At 40.3% G+C, this 22382-nt stretch overlaps 1 protein-coding gene across 1 annotated transcript in view; it reads left to right on the forward strand.

Moving 5' to 3' along the window:
- Positions 1 to 556: 556 nt before the first annotated feature.
- The window catches only part of CLIC4 (chloride intracellular channel 4), a 67727-nt gene continuing 45901 nt past the window's right edge, over positions 557 to 22382 (forward strand). Inside the window, exon 1 of the mRNA XM_032863791.1 lies at positions 557 to 801. Within this exon, the coding sequence (XP_032719682.1) occupies positions 730 to 801 (72 nt within the window). The 5' untranslated portion in view covers positions 557 to 729. The remainder of the gene's footprint in view (positions 802 to 22382) is intronic.

The raw sequence follows: 22382 nt of genomic DNA on the forward strand, positions 1-22382 counted from the left end.
TCAGATCATGACCTGAGCCGAACGAAGGCAGAGGCTTAACCCACTGAGCCTCCCAGGCGTCCCAAAATAGGTGTTTCTAAGGGGATGAAAACTTTCCAAAGAGTTGTCCCTCCGCAAGGCAGCTCCGCCTAACAGAGGGAGTTGGGGAGGTGGCCGCCCGCGGGAAAGGGCTGGATCCAGTGGGCTGCAGCGGGGGGACAGAGCGGGAGGCGCCTCCTCGCCCCCCCCAGGACAGCCGAAGGCATGAGGTCACCGGGCAGGGCGCCAGCAGCAGCTGCGAGGACACGCCCGCGCCGCGGCGGGAGGCGGTGTCAGGCTCCGGCCCCCGGGGGGAATTTCCCTCCCGCCCCCTCGGGAGGCGTGGCTCGGAGTCCCGCCCACCTACCGCCAGAGCCTGAGCTTCTTTACCGCCCTCGCCCGAGGCCACACCCTCCCGGCTTCGGCCTCCAGGTTTCCTCCGGGGTCCCGAGACGTAGGGCCTTGGCCACGCCCCCGGCGAGGCCCCGCCCTCGGTCCCCGCCCCGCGGCTTGAAGCGGCTCGCGCTGGGGCCGCCTCCGAGTCGCGCGCGGGGCGTGGGGCGGTGCTGGGCAGCGGAGACTGAGGAGAGCTCGACGCCGGGACTGTCCAGGGAGGCGCAGCGCAGCGCGGCGGGAGCCCTCAGCCCGAGCAGTCCCCGGAGCAGGAGCAGCAGTCGCCGCCGCCGTCCACGGAGCGCAGCCGAACCCGCCATGGCGTTGTCGATGCCGCTGAACGGGCTGAAGGAGGAGGACAAAGAGCCCGTCATCGAGCTCTTCGTCAAGGTGAGCGCTCGCCCGCCGTCCCGCCGCGCTGAGCCCCCGGCGTCCGCCCAGCCGGCCGTGGGGGGTGCGGCGTCCCTGCACCCCGGACGCTCCTCGGTCCCCGCGCCCCCGCCGCGCCCTAGCGCGGCGCCCGCCCCCCCCGGCCGCGCCCTAGGGCGCCCCCCCCCCCCCCCGGCCGGGAGAAGCTGCTCTCCCGCCCCCGGCCCATTGTCTCCGGCCCACCCGCGCCTTCCCGCCGCCCAGGCCGGTCGAGGGAGCCGGGGCGGGACCGGGACCCCCGGCAGCCGGCAAGCGGAGCGGTGCTCACCGCCTCCAGCTGCGCGGGCTCCGGCGGCCGCCAGACCGTCGTCCCGCGTCTGGGTGGGACGCGCCGCTGCTCCAGCACCCGGCCGGGGGTGGACCCGTCACCCCCAGCCCCGCTCCCGCCCAGGCGCCGGCCCGACTGCACCCCACCCTCACCCCCGCGTCTCCCCGGACAGGGGCCGAAACCTCTCGGTCGGGAGATGATGAACCCAACTTCTTGGAATGCTTTGTCAGAGAGCATTTCGCTTCCCGCTGTCATGAAACTCTTAAGTTTAATTTTCGATGCGATCTTAATAGTTTTCTTTCTTTTTTTTTTTTTTTTTAAGAAGAGCAGCAGGGCTTCCGGGAAGGACCTAGATTTCCAACTTGGGTTTTCCTGTCTTAGGTATTTTATCACCATCTGGGTTTCTTGTTTCTCAAACTCGGAGTGGTTTGTATGATGCAACATTTTGGCTGCTCCCTTTGGTGTTGCTGCCTCGGGAAAGATTTTGAGTGCCCTTTTGTTTTGAAAGAAAAGCTGATGAGGGGAAGAATTCATAACTTGCCTGGGCTTTAAACAGTTGATTTTCCCCTCTGGTCGCTTTCCTGGAACTACCTTATTTGCTTACAGATATTATCCCTATCTCTCCTAGCTTCCTTAATATTTTTCTTTTTAGCAAAGGAGAGAGAAGTTATGAGCATCTGGCTCCAGCTGCCTCCCTCAAAACTTCAAAATCCTTGAGATTCTCATAGTCACTTACTTACACAGAGCTAGGCTGTGAATTGGAAAGTTAACAGGAATTTAGAACAATTTTGTCTTTTTTCCCTGAGTTTTTATTTTAAAGAAGGGAAGGTACTGAAGGGTGTGTTTGAGAGATGGGAGAGAAGACATGATCAGAACAATGTTTTAGGATTTTCTTTCAGTTACTGGTGTTAGAAACATTTTGGTGTTAGAAACGTTGTGGTTGGGGAACTGGTACAGCAGACAGGTGCAGAACCCCCAGAATGTCTTCAAAGATTCTGTTTGTTTCTGTGGCAGATACAGTACTGGGAAGTGCAGAGGATGTAGGAAGGAACCTGAAATAAGAGAAAGTAAGATGGGTGGAAGGAAGAAGGGTGGGTTACAGATCAATGTTCAGAAAGTTTTATTCAACTAGTAATAGGAAGGAATGTCCGTAAACTCAACAGCGACGTATCTACGGAAGTTCTAAAAACAAAACAACAAACCAGCATGATACTTAATGGTGAAACTTTAGAGGTAGCATTAAATTTAGAATCAGGTAAGGATACTGTCAGTAATGGTTTCTTTTCAGCCGTGTTCTGGAGGTCCTAGGCCATACAACAAGACAAGAAAAAGAAACGAAGTGTATGAATTATATGAATTAGAGAGGAAGAGATCTATGCTTAATGCTCTGCCTACTATTAATTTAACCCTTTAGTTAGAATGAGAGCGGCATGGTGCATTGTTTCTCAAACTTGAGTGACTGTATCCTGCTTCCCAGTTTTCCATATTTGCGTTGATGTGTAGTATCATTTACTAAGTGTATCTTGCAGTAATATCTGAAACTGATTCGATGTGGTGATTATATTTCTCCTGTGCGTAACTATTAAAGTAAAAAATGTTGTGATCCATCTAACAGCATCCTGCTTACCACTCATTGTGAGCCTTTCTCACAGGGCTTCGTGGCAGAGACCCAGGGTTCAGGTCACACAGTTCTGTACTCCCTGGGCAAGTTGTTTTCCCTTTCTGAGACTTATTTTCTTTTTGTGTGGAATAAGACGTGAAAGGTTTTCTGCTGCCTTGTGGTTCTGCTTATGTAAGACATTGTGCTGATATAAACCAGGATAGTTATTTCAAAGAGGAAAAAAAGGGCCAGGTAAATCGTGGTGGAGGTTTTTTTGGTGGTTGTTGTTAGAGTGTGCTTGTTTTCTTCTCCAAACCTATATATGAGAAATGCAAATGGGGGAAGATTTTACGGTTATTTTGAAAGCAGTGAGTGGGCAGAGGCCATGGTTGTTTAGAATGGTATGTTAAACAGTGTTAATTATTCTGCCAAGAGGTATCTGAATTTGTAGCCAAAATCTATTATCTACACTTAAAGCGTGTGAGTGAAAAGGATATTGAGCTTCCCGGTTTAGGTAGCTTTAAATTGAAGAGAAATAGGCCAGGACCTTACTAACTAGTGTGACTGGACTCACAACTACGTTGCCTTCCTGGTGAGTGTTGTTTTTGGAGTTCTCTACCCTTGAGTCCCTTGGCTCCCCATCACCTGGATAAGTGCAATTCTCCATTTGTGTTTGTTCCTTCCAACACCTAGAGGGTAGGGCACCCTCCCAATAATAAAAAAAGCATACAAAGGCAGTCATCCTCAACAGTGAGAATGCCTTCTTCCCTCACCAAGAGGGGCCGGGTAGGTGTGTATATTATGATATACCAGCTCTAGTTGGGAACCACTAACCAATAGGGTGAAGGTCAGATCCTTTAGCAAGGACATAAGGCCCCTTATAATTTGAATGTAATTAAAATTTCTAATCCACTCTGTCCACTCACTAGTTGTGTGTTCCAGGACACACTACTTAAACCTCTCTGTGCCTCATCTGTACTGTTAGGATATTAATAGACCAAGCTCATAGGAATAAATTAGTTGGTATATGGAGCATGTAATAACCTTAGAACAGTTTCTGATACACAGAAAATAGATGCTAAGTGTGTGTCATTTTGTATGTACATATTTATATGCATATCTCCCCTTGTAGATAGACATTTAATTCCTTGAAGGTAAAGTCTACATACTGTTCCAAGTGCCTGGAAAATAAGAGGGTACCAAATGTTTGAAATGAGGTTGTTTCCTTTTTTGTTAGCACTCTGCTATTTATATATGTGTTGATATGCTTTGGAATTGGGAACTACTTACTTAGATCTTCATAGTCTGAGTCTCAAACCTTGGTCCTTTATTTCTAAAACCCTGTATTATTTGATCTACCTGCTTTTTCCTCCCTCCAGTTTGTAGTACTTCTAGTCTTTTCTTGTACCTGCCAATTTTCCATCAATATTTCTTCTTGGCCGTGTTCAGACTTTGGAAACCAAGATTTCTGTATTAAGTAAAAATGTTAGTTATTAAATCACACAATGAGAGAAACTGAAAATGACTGATTGTTTTTTTCCTTTGGCTTGTATAAGCCCAGCTCCTGTTGACTCTGCTGCCTCCCCAGCCCTTACCAGTAGCTTTGGTATGATGCGATGGTATTTCTGATCTCAGCATAGAAGGACTCCCTCTGTAGAGTTTAGTTTTATGGGCTGGAATTTGTTTATTTATTTAAAGATTTGTTTACTTGAGAGAGAGAACCCATGCCTGTGCTCACAGGCTTGTGAACAGGAGGAGGGGCAGAGGGAGAGGGAAAAGGAGAGAAGCTGACTGCATGCTGAACCCAGAGCCCTACTTGGGGCTCCATCCCATGACCCTCAAATGACTGAGCCACCCAGGCGCTCCTTATGGGCTGGAATTTAAAGTTGTTGATGCATGATTTTGAACCAGTACAGTCCCTGTTGGCAGTGGTCAGGAAACTGCTGGGATTGGGGTGGTGGTTGTAAAAAATTAGTCTGGTGCAGGGTGGCATAACACACAAGAATAACTGTTCCGTTTGAAATACTTGGCAGGATTTCCAGTGTGCATGGACCCTGGAGCCAGACTACTTGGCTTGACTCTGGCTTCCAGTAGTGTATCAGGCAAGTTTCTTAAGTTCTCAGTGCCTCAATTTCCTGACCTCTAATACCAGGATAATAATAATAACAACAATTTTATACGGTTGCTGAGGGGATCAGCTGCTAATCTGTATATATTAATTAGGGTAGTCTGAGCTGCTTTAGTAAATAATTCACCCCAAACAATGATTCAAACAAGATGGAAGTTATATTTCCTTTCTCACTTAACAGTCCAAGGAGAGTGTTTTAGACACTGAGGTGGTGTTCTTTCTTAGAGTCATTTAGGGACCACAGCATTAGCAACTTGTTTTTCCATCAACCCGGAGAGCATTGAACTCCCCTAAGCTGTCAAAGCTGGTGGCACGGAAGTCCTGTTTATAGCCAGTGGGAGGTGGAGAATTTGTAGGAGGCACATGACTCTTAAGGGCCCTAGCCCAGACTTTCTGCCTCTCACTTCCTTTCTCATTCCACTGGGGAGAACTTGATCACATGGCTTTATCTAATTGCAAGGAAGGCTGGGAAATGTAACTTAGCCATACATCATTCTCTGGAAAGCATTAGGAATAGGGCTTAGCAACAGTAAAGACTTACTTTTGTTGTTGATGACAATATAGTATTCTTTTTTTTTTAAGTGACAGTATATTCTTAAATGTGGGCTTCATTAATAGGATTCAGGAGATTCTATAAATCCTTGAAATTACATAAAAAGTTCTATATGGGTCTTTTTTTTTTTTTTTTCTGGGGATTCCTGACACAGGTTTAAGAACCATTGCTTTTAAAAAAGTAAATGGTGGAGTTCTGATTGTCAAGCATAATTCATATAAGCAAGGTGTAAAAGAAGGGTTTGGCCTAGGTCATCATTAAGGTCACTTCTGTCTGATTATCTGTGACTTAAAGCATTTATTGGAATGAATTAAGTGCCTCATACTGAATTAGGTACTATGGAAGTTATAAGACATTTTTAAACATTTCCTATCTTTAGGTTTATAAATTTTATTGGAAAGAAGAGTTGGGGGAAAGATGGAAGTAGATTTGGACTTGACCTTGAAAAAGTGGGTGGAATAGTTGGATTGGGAAAAGCCAAGAATGGGAGTGTCAGTTTTTTTAAAAATATATTTATTTATTTGACAGAGAGGGATAGAGGGAAATGCTAGTTTTGACATTTGTAGACTCATTATTCAGGAAACAGTGGATAGACTGATCCTTTTGAAAGAAGGAGCCAGGAATGATTCAAATCTGTAGTGCCAAGGAGCCAAGTTATTTAAAGGTTGAGGATGAGACTTTTAAAACCCAACTTAGGTTTTTGCTCATGAATACAATTTTCCCAGCCTTGTTTGTTCTCCTGATACTCCCTATGTTTTGGATTGCTGTCTATCCAACAACTTCTCAGTGGCGTTTGGGAGGGTGCAGCTAGATCTCAGAGACCGGCAGACCCTCATCTATTTTGCCAGTATAAAGTGAGTTCTGTATATTTTGTATCAAGGGCAGTTTTCAACCTCCTTTTTTTTTTTTTTTTTTTAAACACAAATGAAATACATTTTTATAGGAAGTGATGCTGAGAACTTTGTTCTTATAATTGAACAAAAATGAATTCAACAGTAAGACAATGTTACCTTGGATCTAATTGGTTTGCCGTTCCTTTGAGGTTTCCAGAGGGGGAAATTCAGGAGATAAAAAAAATGAATGTAAAATGTGAAGTTAGTGGGAACTCTATTCTTTCTACATGTCTCACCTATTCCTGAAGGCCTTTGTAAAGGCCAAGGTCATGATTTTGGTTTAACTGTAAAGTTCTGAGAGAATGGGACCCCGAATGGGGAAGAGACAAGGGGCTGCAGAGGTAGGGGACTGAACCAATGGGAAGCCTAACACGATATGAATAATGATAGGAAAGAGACGGTGGGGAGAACCTGGCTGTCCCTGAAAATTACGGTTGGTCTGAAAGGATGCTTATAGAGATGCTGAGAAGCCAGTAAAAGAATGATGAGCAAGACTTTCCCACTTCCTGTTTCATTAGTGCTTTGGATTCTCAGTGTTAGGTGTCTCCTGGATTGGGAATTAGTGAGTCCATAGAAGGGAAAAATGTTAGGCAGGATGGGAAGTGTGATTAAAGCATTAATTAAGATTTTGATCAAAGAGAGGGGTAAGTTCACCCATTTTAGAGACTCTTGTAGAGAATGGAAAGGGAGTTTCTGAAGGAAAATAACATCATTACAAACCTTCCAAGTATGAATTAACAGGAATCTAAATTTAATTCAGGGCATCAGTTTGTGAATTCTCTTGGAACTTCTAATCCTGTCGTCAAAAAGACTTGGCCTTTATCCCTCAGTGCTCAGTACTGAGTAGAGTATTGGTATAAGGAATATCAATTAGCCTTGTTTGGTTTTTGGCTTTTTTTTCCCCTTTATTTAAAACCAGGAGACTGTATTAGTCTAAATTTATGAAAGTAACAACTTAATGTAGACAAGTAAGACTGTATGTGAAAGTTTATACCAAAGATGGGTTAAGAGTATCTTAAATATTATTTTATTTTAAATAAAATTGAATTTTATTTGAATAAAATCTATTTGAATTGAAAAATTTTCAAAGAAATAAAAACTTAGGAAGTGAAAGTTTGGTTTTGCGCATACAGAGGTCTGAGATAGAATTGAAAAATTTTCAAAGAAATAAACTTAGGAAGAATGTGCAGTTCTGATTTACAGCATATTTTAGTTAATACAGAGATTCAGAATATTGGCTTAGAAATGTTGAGGGCTTATTGATTCTTCATTAAACCATGTAAAAACGGTTGCTAGCCATCAGTCACACAAGCTTTGTTTGCATTCTGTAATTGTCTGCAGGACCCTTGCTTACAAATACACTGTTTTTAAATCACTTAGCATAAGTAGTATCTAACTTCAATCTGCTTTCTTTTAAATATTGGCCCCCAGTTTGGAAAGTAATGTCATATCCTTTCTGCTTCATAGTATATTCATTTTATATGGAATGGGTTCTTTAAAAAATATGTGTTTTTCCCCCCCGTTGTAACAAACCATATTCATTTACATAGACAACCTTGAAAACACAAAAAAGTACATGTAAAATAAAATTACTTATAACCCCTTCTTTGGAAATGGCTACTATTTCTATTTTGTTGTATGTTATAGTCTCTTCTATAAACTTGCACGATTTATTGATGAGAGTATTTTAATGTTCTTCATGACAGCAAAATACTTGGAATGAAAAATGAAGCCCAGTCTAGTGTATAACATGTATTAAGATGTGAATTGGTTTAAAGGAGATATACTTTATTTCCTTTTTTTTCAAAGCAACTCAGATTGTATCTGTATTTAACTTCCCAGTGGCACTAAAAGAGCATTTACCCTGTTTGATCTTTGCTAGAAGAAAGCAAGCTTTTTTTGGTGAAATTTGCCAAACCTAGAATTGCTCGTAGAATAGATACTGATTAAATGGTTTGAAGGTAGTCTGTTCCTTTACGTTCTTTAGGAGAAATCTCTTCTGAAAATCAAAATTATTTTTTGGTATTAATTTTCCTCTTCAGCCTTGTGGTAGATGCCCATTTTATAGTTAGAGGAGATAAGATACAATCTTGTCTAGAAATGGTCCAGCATAGTATAGGGATATTAATAGAAGCAAATGTTAGTTGAATACATTCCATGCAGTAAGTGCTGGAGAGAAAGAAATAAGAGGAGGTCTCTGGTCTTCAAGGAGCTTACTGTATAGCCTAATGGACAAGCAGTAGGTGGGTAAATGCACCATAGTTGATGGCTTTTTCCTATGTGGTATAGTAACTTTTTGTCTTGTGCTTTTAAAAATGAGGGGCATCTGGGTGATTCAGTGAGTTGAGTGTCTATCTCTGGATTTCCACTCAGGTCATGATCTCGGGGTAGTGAGATCGAGCCCTGTGTCAGGCTCTGTGCAGGGCGTGGAGCCTACCTAAGATTCTCTCTCTCCCTCTCCCTTTGCCCCTCACCTCTAAAAAAAATTCCAGTTGAGTTAAGACCTTAAGAAATGATTTATGTGACAACCTAAATGAACTGATTGACTCAGAGACGAGTGAAGTGTCTATGTTGTATGCTGACAGATGAAGGGTAGTTAGTATTATGGAATCTACTAAGTGTGGTGTATTATCAGTTGTTTCCAGAAACTGGTATCTTTTCCCTCAATAACTAAGTTATGTATTAATATTCTGTAATTTTAATTTGCCTAAAATAAAATAAAATAAAACCTATACTTCTTGCCTCAAATGTACTGTAATTCAGTAAATGTTTATTGAATTAGATACAGCCACTTGATCTGGCAGAGTTTTTCAGATCATGACCCAGCTATGTTCCGGGTCTTATCTCCCACAGCAGCTGCACATTTACCTCATATTTTAGCTAGACTCATCCTGAACATGCCCTGGACTTCTCGGTCTTCATGTAAGATTTTTGCTGGTGTTTCCTTCATTTGAAGTATCTTTGACTTCTCCAGCCCATCTCCCACTCCCTATTTCTGCCTGCTGGAAAAGTAATCATTCTTTTTTTATTCAGTCATTGAACAGATATTGAGGTAGTGTTGTGGTGGCTTGGCTACATTAAGGAACAGCCTGGAGTTGATATTCAGGTGGGGGAGGCAAATGATAAATGTACGTCTGCTAGTGATAAGGACTATGAAGAAAACTGAAGTAGGGTAAGGAGTATGGAGAATGATAGGGGTGCTGCTGTTTTTGATTTAACAACATTTGGATGGCTTTGCAGAGAACAGAATATAGGGAGGCATAGTTAGAAGCAGAGGGACCAGTTAGGTGTTATTTAGTCATTCAGGCGAGAGATGATGGCTTGGGCTAAGGTGAGAAGTAGTCTGATTCTGGATGTATTTCTGAGATGGAGATAACAGGATTTCATGATGTGGAATATGAGAGAAAGGGGAGTCAGAGATGATTCTGAGATTTTCATTCTGAAGAAATTATAGAATGGTGGAGCTGCCATTAATTGAGATGGGGAAGGCTGTGGAAAGCTGGTTCTGACAGGGAGGAGGTCAGGAATTTAGTTTTTGACATGTTATATTTGAGTATGTTAAGACCCCATATAATCCCTTGTCTAGTGGGAGAGGCTTATGTTAAAGAAATACACGAATAAAGACAGTATATAATTATAGTAAGGACAAGAGTAGGGCATCTTGAGAAGGAATGATAGGAAATCTGATTAAATAGAAGCTGATTGGGGGTTCTCTTAGAATTGATGCTCGGATGAATGGTGATTAAGAGAAGAATGAGGAGAAGAGGATTCCAGGCTAGAGGAATTGATATATGTGAAGGCTAGGAATATTCAAGAAATATTTTTGTTTGAAGGTATGACTGCAATAGAGAGAACAAAACTGAGGTACAGTGTGAGATATAGATGAACCACATCATGGAGGTCTTTGGAGGTCAGGTGAATTTTATCCTTAGTAAAAAGAGCAGGTCTCAAAATGATTTAAGCAAGGGAGTGCCATGATTTGATGTGCATTTTAAGATGAGTAGTCTGGAAAAGGAATTGGAGAGGAGAGGCAAGAGTGGAAACAAGGCAAATTATATGGAGGCTATTGTAGTTGAGAAAGAGATGATGGTGGTTTGGATTAGGGTGGTGATGGGGAGAAGTGAATGGATTTGAGATAAATTTTGAAGGTGGAGTCAATAGGAAGATACTGAAGGAGATGTGTGTGAGTTTCTAATCAGAATCGCTGATTGGTAGCAGTGCCTTTCGTTGAAATGGAGGAGGAGCAGACAGTGTTCAGGTTTTGACTTGATGAATTTCAGGTGACAGATGTCAAGTGGAGATGTCTAGTAGAAAGTTGGATATACAGATCTGATGTTCAGACTTGATACATATATATGATATTTATGTGATATTTAACGTGTGTGAGATCATGCAGTGGATGAATTAGGAGTAGCAGGGAAAATGCTCAGGACCAAGTTCTGAGGCGCTCTCAACACTTGGGGGTGCAACATTAGACAAGAAACTGGAGAAGGAGAGTGAGGAGCTGCAATAGGGCAGCATGGGAAAGAGGAGGACTACAGGAGTGAAGTACCACAGAAGCCAGGACAGGCTTTTAAGAAGAAGGGAGTGACTATTTGTGTCAAGTAAGATGAAGATCTATTTGATTTATCCTCCTGGAAGTCATTGGTAACACTGTAGCAGCCTTGGTCTGTATGGCGGTCCCCTGGTGGGGAAGCCAGAGGGGCGTAGGCAGAAGAATGAGTAGAAACAAGAGCAGGGGAAAGTGTGAGGCCAGCTCTAATAAGGAACTTGGCAATGTACAAGGAATGGGTTGGTGGCCAGAAGGGGATACATTTTAAGGGGAGGCGTTTTTAAAAATTATGAGCTGAAAGAGCTACAATGTTGGAAGGAACACTACACCATCATGTTAGAGGGGAAAATATTTCCCATGGGAGTCATCATAATTCACTGGGATGCCTTTTTCACTGCGAGGAAGGTCTGTTTCGTGTATATTTAGAATAGATGTGCTTATTACCACTGACTGGTTTTTCTGTTGCATTTCGCAAATGCCTGAGCCAGAATGAATATATAGAAGAGTATTTCATACTTAATGGAAGTAATATAAACATTTATGGGGTGCTTTCTATGTGCCAGACACTGTGTTAACTGCATTACTTGTATTAACTCAATAAAATGTTTGCCGAAGGAATATACAGAAGCTTTTTTTCTCCCTTGCACAGGGTTGATTCCAGAGGAAGCTGGTGGGAAAAGAAGAGAGAAAATGTTGTGTGCTTGGGGAAAAGCAGATTTTTATTAAATTCACAGAAATCTTCGTACAAGAAACCAGAGAAATAGAATATGATGCTAATCACTGGGCTCAGTTCATACTGATTTAGTGCCTTAAGACTGTTATTTTAGATTGAAATGAAGATTTACTTTTTCTTCTTGCACAATAGAAAAGAGTGAAGGGAAAGTCCACAATTGTGTCCTGTCCCTGAGTATGTGGCTTGACGGCCAGTGGAATGAAGAGTTTCAGTCACGGTCTTGATGACTCAGTAGGGACTCCTGTGCTAGATCATAGTGTTGCCTTGGTGTTGCTTGTGAAGGTTCTTTCTAGCCTTCGGTTCTTTCTAGCGATTCGAGATCCCAAAGACAGAGAGGGGGAATGATGGTTGACTTGAAGTATCATTTGTATTCCCTCTGTAGGCACTAAATAGTCTATTTTGGAGGGGAAGATGGTTAGAAATAGTATTTCAAGTAGGCAGTTGAGTTGTCATTTGGAAGACTGGATCTTTGTTTCATTGTTGTCGTGCTGTGGTGGTTAGGAGCATGAACTCTAGGCCCATATAGACTATTTCAGTACTGGTGCTACCTTTCACTAGCTGCCTTCAGGTCTCCACTAGGGCAATAGTAACTACTACTTGGGCTTTTGTAAAGATTAAAAGAGTTAATACAAGAAAAAAACCTTAAAGTCTGACCTATAGTAAGCATTGTTTGCTTATTATTATTCCATGGGCCTCTGGAATGCAGAGTTAAGACTGTATTGGCTCATGGCTATTTTATTTTGTTGTTATTTTTTAAAATTTTATTTATTTATTTATTTATTTGAGAGAGAGAGGCAGAGATAGCAACGGAGATAGTGAGAGAGAGAGAGAGAGAGGGAGAGAGAGAGCATATGAGCAGGGAGGAGAGGGAGAAGCAGGCTCCACAGTCACCACGGAGCCTGACGCAGGGTTCAATCCCAGGACCCCCAGATCCCGACCTGAGCCAAAGGCAGACGCTTAACCGACTGAGCCACCCAGACACCTCTCATGGTTAGTTTATATGTTCAATATATGTGGTTTCAATTTCTAGGATGTTACTAAGAGAAGCATCTGCCAGGCTGCCACTACAAAAAAAAATAGCCGGGGGAACTTAACCATTCTTTATCAGAAGAGTGTATATTTAGTGTAAAAAAAATCCAAGATTAGACTCGAATTTATTCCCGAGTTAAGTGAACCATGATTCTGTTGACACTATCTAGATAACTAAAAGACATTCAGGTTGGACTCTGACGTCTTAGACTCTGTCTCAGCAGCTTTCTGGACTAGTAGGTAAAGCTTAAGGGTCTATTTTTAGTAAGAGTGGTTTTCTTTTTTCTTCCTTTCTGTTTTAGTGAGCGCATAGAAGAAGTAAAGAGGAGTAATCTGTGGCTTGTAGGATCTAGTGGTTCTGCAGAAGTACTTTGGAATTATGGATTTGGCATAGTGGCTCCTTGTGCTACTACATTGTACTATTCCTTGATTTTTGTGGTATTGACTTATAAAGTTGAGCAGGTCATATTTTTTTTTTAAGATTTTATTTATTTATTTGAGAGAGAGACAGAGAGAGCATGAGCGAGGAGAAGGTCAGAGAGAGACGCAGTGGAGCTGGGAGCCCGATGCGGGACTCGATTCCGGGACTCCAGGATCATGACCTGAGCTGAAGGCAGTCGTCCAACCAACTGAGCCACCCAGGCGTCCCGAGCAGGTCATATATTAACTGACATTTGTGTAATGCTTTCTTTACAGGAAATACAGACATGTTTAGGAGAGATTAGGTTCTTTCTACTTAATTTGTAGCAGAAGAAATGGAGCTAGTATAGATTGACAGGTTTTATGCTTAGTAATTTTTAAGGGGTAAGAGTAGAGAGAGTTGAAGTCTCCTAATTCTTAATTTATTTCTAGACCCTGAGATTGTTGTTGTTGTTGTTTTAAATTTTTACTTTGTACCACAATGGGATGATAATCAAACTTTAAAACGTTAGCATGGCTGTAATTGATGGGTGATACAAGGATCATAAACTGATTTTAAAACACTTCATTTTATGATAATGCTTTAAGCTTCTTGAAACTGCTTAATTTGGGGTGCCTGGGTGGCTCAGTGGGTTAAGCCTCTGCCTTCAGCTTAGGTCATGATCTCAGGGTCCTGGGATCAAGCCCCACATCGGGCTCTCTGCTCAGCACGGAGCCTGCATCCTCCTCTCTCTGCCTGCCTCTCTGCCTACTTATGACCTTTCTCTGTCAGATAAATAAATAAAATCTTTAAAAAAAAAAAAAAGATTGCCTGGTTGGGTAATATATTAAAAAAAAAAAAAGAAACTACTTAATTTATTCCTGTATAAAATAGAGTACACTGATACATGAAAATGAAGAGTAAGTTTTTGTTTTTCTGTTAAAGTCAGAATAAAAGTTATAAGTTAACAGCATTACGGGCTTACTCTCTCTGGTCCAGGCACAGTGTGCCAAACCCTTTACATGTTAGTTAATTTAATCCTCCTATAAACTTTGAAATAGGTACTATGGATACTATTTTACATGTGAGACTTACAGAGGTCATTCCTTCTGTGTGGTCGGCGGAGGGGGGGGGGGCGGTGGTAAGTAGCAGAACTGGGATTTGTACCAAGATCTTTGTCATCCAGAGCCTGACTCTTAACCACTAAGAGCTTTTTTATTTGTTTATATCCTTTTTCTTTATTTGAAACTCAAATGTTTATCTAAAATAGTTTTGTTTTCACTCTTAGCTGTATTCAATCACTCTGAAAAATAAAAAATAAGAACTTCTGAGACTGTTTAAGGGTATTCCTAAAACATACTAACAATTAACGAGTCTAGATGGTTCGTTAAATGAGTTCGGTTGCTTTTAGTTCTCTTGGTTAGATTTGAAAGGAAACTGTAAAATTTCCATGACCTCACCTCTGTGCATTTTTGGGGCCAGGTTAATTAGTATTTCGTAAAGTTCTTTAAAGGGTATATATATAAACTTGTTAAGGAACTTGACTGATACATCACATATTTGATTTTAGGATCGTTTTACAATTTATAAGTGTCAAAGCAGTTCAAGTTTAACAGAAATAACATACCAAATTGTTAATATTTTCTTTGTGTTCCTTTTTTTAATTCTTTTTCTTTTTTTTTTAACCTCTCCCTTTAGAGGAGCCTACACTAGTCTTTGCATTGTTGATTTTAAAAAAAAAAAAAGCAAGGAAGTTTCTTTTTGTAGAGAGAGGAAACGGCTGTTAGTTTGGGACTTTATCCATATTAGGTATAAACTAAATATAGAAGTGTAATCCATGGTGAGGTCACATCTATGAAGTTTCTTAAGCAGAGCTAATGAGATCAGCCAGTGCTTTTGGATCTGGGGTTTTTTCTTTGTTTGTTTCACTTTTTTTTTTTAGTTTTTTTTTTTTTTTAACTTTTGGATCACTTAAAAAGACCACCAAACTGTTTAGTCCTATGGTCTGTCTTCCTTTGTCTGTTAAAGAAAAACCAAACCGTTTACAAGGAATCTTTAAGACATACATACACACACAAATTCTTTCTGTATGAAGAAGAGTTGCTTATCTCCTTTTTGAGGGAGGTTATAAATAGGTTGGTTTCTTTAGTTTCTTGATCCTGTTGTCATTTTCCTATCCCCAAATCTCTCTCTCTCTCTTTTTTAAGGTGGTTTTATCCATACATCTTTTTTCACGTGTATCTTTACTGCGTGAGACTAGATTCCTTTTGTCTTTTGTGAGATTAGCATTTTCTTGTTTGTTTTTTTCACTTTTTAACCATGAAGTCAGATTTCAGTGTGGTCAAGTGGTAATAGGACTCTTCTGATGGGTTGGTCACAGATACTGTAGAATAGAATGAAGGAATAAATCTGTTTCTGGCCAAAGCACTTGTTCTCCAATAAGAACTCTTAAAAGCTCCCTGGAATACTCTTACTGACAATCACTGTTTTCAGCTTTTGAGCTCCTTCTCAGAGCTCTTTGCAAGCTTGCCAGAGTGCTCAGGCACTTAGGACTGTGCTATGTTTCTGAAGAGAAGAACTATATACCTTTATGGTATATTTTACTATAAATATTTTGGAGTACCCCCAACTCTGTAAGAAGTTTAGCTTAACATATAATTTCAGGGGTTTTAGTTCATGAAAAACAAACGCCCTCCAAGGTTTTAGCTCCTTCTCTGACCTTGTTGCTCCCTCCGCAGAGCAAATCTTTCCCACTCTTTGTCTGGAGCTTTGTGCTTTTGCCTATTCTCCTGTTCATCTGAATCATATCTCATCCTTTCTTTGTTTCAGGCCAGAGTATAAATTCTAGGAGATCAGGGATCAGGGACTATTTTCTTCATCTTTTGTATTTTCCACCCACCATAATCTCATTACATAGTAGAAAGCTCAGTAATTCAGTAAATGTCTATTGGAGTTTTGGGGCAAATTGATATGTGAAGTCTGGGGACAGATGCATGTAAGAGAGTTTTAAGGCTGTTTTTGGTGTTGGCTTCTGCATTGCCTCATAGTAAAACACCAGAGATAAAAATAGTGTTCAATTATTGAACTTGAGACATATAATTTGGGCTTTATGTCTGGTGCTCACTAGATAGCCATTGATCCAAACTTAATAACAGATGGGTTTAGAGGTCTAGCATCTTCAAATTACATAACTGGAAGACCAGGTTCAAGTAGTTGTTCTCATCTATAAAGTAGGTGTGTTTCTTAGAACTAATGTCCAATCTAGTCCAGATATATTTTAATGTACCAAAGTAGCCTTAGTCATGGGTGTTTAGGTCCAGACAGAAAATTGAGACTTGTTATTTAAAAGTCATATCCAGATAATTAAATTCATAATTAGATGCAGTTTATTAGAAAACAAATATAAATGGAAGTAATAAAAACTCTCAGTGATATTGCAGTTTGTCAGTGAAATGAAGAATATTTCAAGAGTGAATTCTTGGACAAGAAATGTTTTATTTTTCAAATGAACTACCTGAAAAATAAAGGGAAGATTTTGTTTGTTGTGTCTAAAATAAAACAGATACAGAACTATTTTTTCTAGGTTAGAATTTGCCTATTTTTCATATTTAAGGCACCTGTGTGTTGAAATGACAAGTAAGCATTTCAGTAATAAACATACATCTTATACTGTTCAGATATTTGAAATTTATTTTAGACCAGCTAAGAACTCTAAATGTTACCTTTTCACAGCTGCAGTACATTGTTGAGTGTGTTATTTAAAAATTTTTTTTGTAAATATATTTTAATAAACATAGATAATCCAAAATAAAATACCAGAGAAAAATTCACTCTTTCATATGTTTATTGACTGATAATATTTTATATTAAAATTCTATAGCATTTTTTGTTTGTTTGGTGCCAAAACCTGTGATTCTATACATTTTTATGACTGCAGTTTTTCATTGTTCATTGTTATTGTTAATCCACTGTTCTTAGTTATTTACAGGTCCAAAATTTACCCATTAAACAGTACTGTGATGTGTGTCTTTATAGCTGATTCTCTGTGCATAACCATGTCATGTAATTATGTTTTTAGAGTTGCTCCATATCTTGTTTATCCTCTGAATTCTTCATTTTTATTTTGTTTACCTAAAGTATAATCTCTTAAAAAAGAACTTCTTGGAGAATTTAGATTTTTTATAAAGGGAGAATTTGGAATTTTGGTCCTGTGGCTGAACTCTTAGTGGAATATCTAGGTCTGGGAACTTGTTGATGAGAAGAGAAATACCTCTCATCCACTAAAACCAGGTAGCTGCCATAAACACAGATTGGGAAGGAAGTTTTCTTTCATCCTAGGTCTTTTTCTGAGTCTAGTTTATAGTACAGTGTGTATATTTTTAAACTACCCTTAGGGAAAGTGGCTGCTGGGTTTTGACTTGCATAAGAATTTCACCCCCTGCTCCCCCAGTGTATTTGTCTTTGGCTGATAAAGGAAAACTCTGGAAGTTAATGAATTTATCTTTGGTTAGAAGATGTTAAAAGAATGAATCTTAGACAATGGAAAAGTTAAAGATGCATTTTTCGTATGTGAACAGAGTGCAAGTAACTAATCGTAAAGGGCATATATTTCTTTTTTTTAGTAATTTGGTTAAGATTTATCTATTTAGATTTATTTATTTTTAAAAAGAGTATTTATTTATTTGTTTGTTTTAGAGAGCAAGAGAGAGTGTGCTGGGGATGAGTGAGGGGAGAGGAACAGAGGGAGAGGGAGAGAAGCAGACCCAGTGTGCTGGGTGCGCACTGATATGGGGCTTGATCTCACAACCCTGAGATTATGACCAGAGCCAAAATTAAAAGTAAGATGCTTAACCAACTGAGCCACCCAGGTGCCCTGAGCATATATTTCTTTTATGTTCTTGAGCATAGTAATAATAACCGCTTGAAAGTCCTTACCTGCAAATTACAGTGTTTGGGTCAGCAGAAGATGTGTTTCCTTGATTATTTTTTCTTTTGAGAATGGGTTGTGTTTTCCTGTTTTTTCCTGTGGAGAATGCTTTGGATTGTATTCTGGATATTGTGAGTGACAAGTTGTAGAAACTTTGGATTTTGTTATGTTCTTCTGAAGAATATTGATTTTGCTACTTTTTTTTTTTTTAATTTTAAAGCAGGTAATTAAGTCAGCTGAACTCAAACTGCAGCACTCTTTCCTCTGTGGTGGTGGCACCTCAGATTTCAGTTCAGTCCTTTTAGCTGTCCTTTTAGGAGTTTGTACTGTGCATATATATGTCAGGGATCAGCTAGAGACTTGGGCAGAGTTTTATTCAGATTTTAGGACTCCTGTCCTTGGCTCTCTTTTTTATGGTCTTCTACTTTATTTTCCAGTGGCAATGGTTGCTCTGAGTGCTGTTCTTCAAACCAGCAGAACTGTGAATTTTCCATTGGAATTTTAGTTGCCCTACATGGCACAAGATGAAAAGATAAACATTGGGGAAAGTTGTCCAGCATATTTCCCTTCTTCCAAATGTCAGTTCGGTCCTTTCCAACATTTGCCTGCTTTTGTTTACTCACCAGTGCCATCAAATGGTTGCTTTGGTCTAGAAGTTATTCTTGTTATGCGGGCAGAGGATCAATCATTGGGAACTTTTTTGCCATACCAGAAGTCTCAAATTGTTCATTTGCTTTTACTTTTTAAAAAGATTTTAAAAGTAAGTTCTGTACCTAGTGTGGGGCCTAAACTCACAACCCTGTGATCAAGAGTCGTATGCTCAACCACCTGAGCCAGCCAGGTGACCCTTGCATTGTTTTTTAAAAGTTGACTTTATAATTTTAGAATGGTTTTAGATTTATGGGAAAATTGCAAAGGTAGTAAGTACAGAGAGTTCTTAAACTGATTTTAAATGAAAAAAAAAAATTTTAAAGATTTTATTAGAGAGAGAGAGAGCACCTGAGTGTGATCGAGCACAGGAGTTGGGGGGAGGGGCAGCAGGAGGTGGGGAGAGGGACAGGCACACTACCCACTGAGCACAGAGCCTGATGAGGGGCTCAATCCTGGGACCCCAAGATCATGATCTGAGCCAAAGTCAGAGCTACCTAGGTGCCCCTAAGTGAAAATATTTCCAAAATATATTAATGCTTCCTTGACTTCTTAAAATGCTGAATTTAACTGCCCATTAATGCCAGCATTCTGATGAATTCTGTAATGTGGCAATGACCTGGGGAACTGTTGAGGTATGGAAGACTATTTTTGCCCTTCTGCTAAGTGGCCTCAGCTGTTATGCTTTTTGGATCTAGATCTGTTTTGTGTGTGTGCATGCGTGAGATGTATGTGTGTGTGTGTATTTCTTCCCTTGCCAGCTTAGCGCTCTTGATGCAGCCCCTACTTTTCTGTTGTAATCTGTTGTAGTTTGGTAAGCCAGACAAACTTGTTCAAATAAATTCAGAATAAGACTAAATCTTTCCTGAGAGCTTGAATGTTGAGTTGATGAGTTCAGGTACACGACCTTCAGATTTCAAAGATTTAGTACAAAGAATGTAGTTATTTTTCATGTCAATTACATGTTGAAATTATGATACTTTTTTTTTCTTTTTTTTTTTAAGATTTTAAAATTTATTTTATTTGATAGAGGCACAGTGAGAGAGGGAACACAAGCAGGGGGAGTGGGAGAGGAAGAAGCAGTCTTCCCGCTGAGCAGGGAACCCGATGTGGGGCTCGATCCCAGGACCCTGGGATCATGACCTGAGCTGATGGCAGACATTTAACTGACTGAGCCACCCAGGCGCCCCCTTTTCTTATTTTTCTTTTTAAAGATTTTATTTATTTGAGAGAGCACAAGCAGGGAAGCAGCAGGCAGAGGGAGAGGGAGAAGAGAGAGAGAAAACACAAGAAGGGGAAGAGGCAGGCAGAGGAGAGAGAGAAGCAGACTCCCCGTTGAGCAGGGAGCCCAATGTGCGGCTTGATCCCAGGACCCTGGGATCATAACCAGAGCCAAAGGCAGATGCTTAACCAACTGAGCCACCTAGGTGCTCTGAAATTATGGTTTTTTTTTTTTATTGAATTAAATATTTAAATTAATTTCAACTTTTTCTTTTTTTAATTTTTTAAAAAAAAATCTGGCTACTAAAAATTTTGAAATAACATTTGTAGATTACTTTATATTGAATGTAGTTCAGGTAGTTTATCTTACTTGGTAGTAATGTTCATAGGAATGAGATGGTGGTTGTACCATAAAATCATGAGATTAGGCAGGTAAGATTCAGCATCTCTTTCTCACCTTGGTGTAAGAAATTGTAAAAGTGATTGATAGAATGGACATCAGACATCAGACTTCAGTTCTGCTGCTCCTCAGTTGTATGACCTAAGGCAGGTTCCTAAGGCTGCTTTAAAATCCGTTTCCTGGGGCACCTGGGTGGCTCAGTGGGTTAAGCCTCTGCCTTCGGCTCAGGTCATGAACCCAGGGTCCTGGGATTGAGCCCTGCATCAGGCTCTCTGCTCGGCGGGGAGCCTGCCTCCCCACCCCCCACCTGCTGCTCTGCCAACTTGTGATTTCTCTGTCAAATAAATCAATAAAATCTTTCAAAAGAATTCCTCACTCTATCTGATTAAAAAAAAAATCTGTTTCCTTATCCAAAATATGAGGGAAACAGTATCTAACTTCTTATGGTTATTGTGAGCATTAACATATATAAAACATTCTCATAATAGTGCATATCAAGTGAGAAGTAAACTGCTGAATTAAGCAGTAGCTGTTAACTTGCTTCTAGGCCACTTTGGTGACATTTTCATTTGTTGTATTTTATTCCCATAGGGAGTAGAATCAAGGTTGATCCAGGCAGAAGAAAAGGGTTCTACTTTTGGTTATCTTTTTTTTTCCTTTCTTGTCAGTCATTATTTTTAATTATATATGACATATAATTTGCTCCAAAGAGATAAGAAACTTTGTTCCTCCTTAGGCTTTTGATGGGTGAATGTAACTTAAACATTCTAGCAGAACTTGTTTTTGTTATGGTTCTGTTGTGCTTAGATGGAAAGTCTGGTCATTGTATATCTGACACTTTGTTTCTAGCTGAGACATTTCAGATTTGATTTGAGTATAGATTAGAGTGTTTGTTTTCATTTTCAGCTTATGTTTCAAGTATGTAACAGTACAAAAGTACTCAATAGAATCTTTCTCAACTGTCATTCATTCCTACTTTATTTAAGCTAGTCATTTTTGAGTGATTACTTTGCATTCAGCATTTTTTCAAGCAATATGAAGAATTCTAAAGAAGTTCTGTCATCTTTAAGCAGTTTAGTATCTTGGCAATGGTTAAGGACAGGAATAAGATTGTCATGTGTAAACATTTTGAACATTTATCTTCTTTTATAATTTTCTTAAATCCTCTGCCCACCAAAAAAAAAAAAAAAAAAAGGAAAAGCAAAACAGTACAGAGGTGTATAAAGTTAATACTGTCCCCACCTCTCCTAAAGTATGTCGTGGTGTCAACAATATCAATTTTGGTTTGTAGCCTTTTTTCACACTTAAGAACTGGTTTTAAGTCAAGGTGGTAGTTGTACGGTTATCTCTTGAAGGGATTTCTCTGTTTTCCAGCAGAGTATAGGCATACCCCACCCCTGTCTTTTTTAAAGATTTTCTTTATTTATTTGAGAGAGAGAGAGAGAGAGCATGAGAAGGGGAGAAGGTCAGAGGGAGAAGCAGACTCCCTATGGAGCTGGGAGCCCGACACAAGACTTGATCCCAGGACTCCCAGCTCATGACCAGAGCTGAAGGCAGTCACTTACTCAACTGAGCCACCCAGGTGCCCCGCCACCTGTCTTGAGGCTCTCCTCTACCCGGTTGCTCAAACCAGTAATCTTGGAGTTGATTTCTTTCTTTCCTTCACTTTCCACATGTAAATCCTCACATCCTCACAAGTCTTTAGGATTGTACCCTCCCAATTCAATTTAACCCATGCATTTCTTTCTAACTCCATTGCCTCAAATTCAAGCCACATTCCAAGTCTCCCAATGTACATTTTTTGCCAGCTCCATGTCCGCAGCCTGTTCTCCATATGGTAGCAAGTGTTATTTATTGTCTTAAAATGGAAGTTGGATTTTGCCCTCATATGCCCCTGGCCTTCAGTGGTATCCCATTACCCCATTCTCTGGCATTCCCCCCAAGCTCCATGAAGTCGTGAAATTGTTCTCTACTTAGCACATACTTTGTTACTGAGCACATAACCAGATGCTGGGCAGTGTTTCAAGAGATTGTCCTATTAACTCATTTAATTTCCTGACTATGAAGTAGGTAATCCCCATTTTACATATAAGGAAACAAAATCCCAGAGAGGTTAAGTAGTGTACCAGGCATCACACAGTAGGTTAGGTAGAATATCAAAGAAGACACTGCTTCCAGGGCGCCTGGGTG

Source organism: Lontra canadensis, unplaced genomic scaffold (assembly GCF_010015895.1).
Source record: "Lontra canadensis isolate GAN:19392208 unplaced genomic scaffold, GSC_riverotter_1.0 scaffold25, whole genome shotgun sequence".
In the NCBI taxonomy this organism is placed as follows: Eukaryota; Metazoa; Chordata; class Mammalia; order Carnivora; family Mustelidae; genus Lontra; species Lontra canadensis.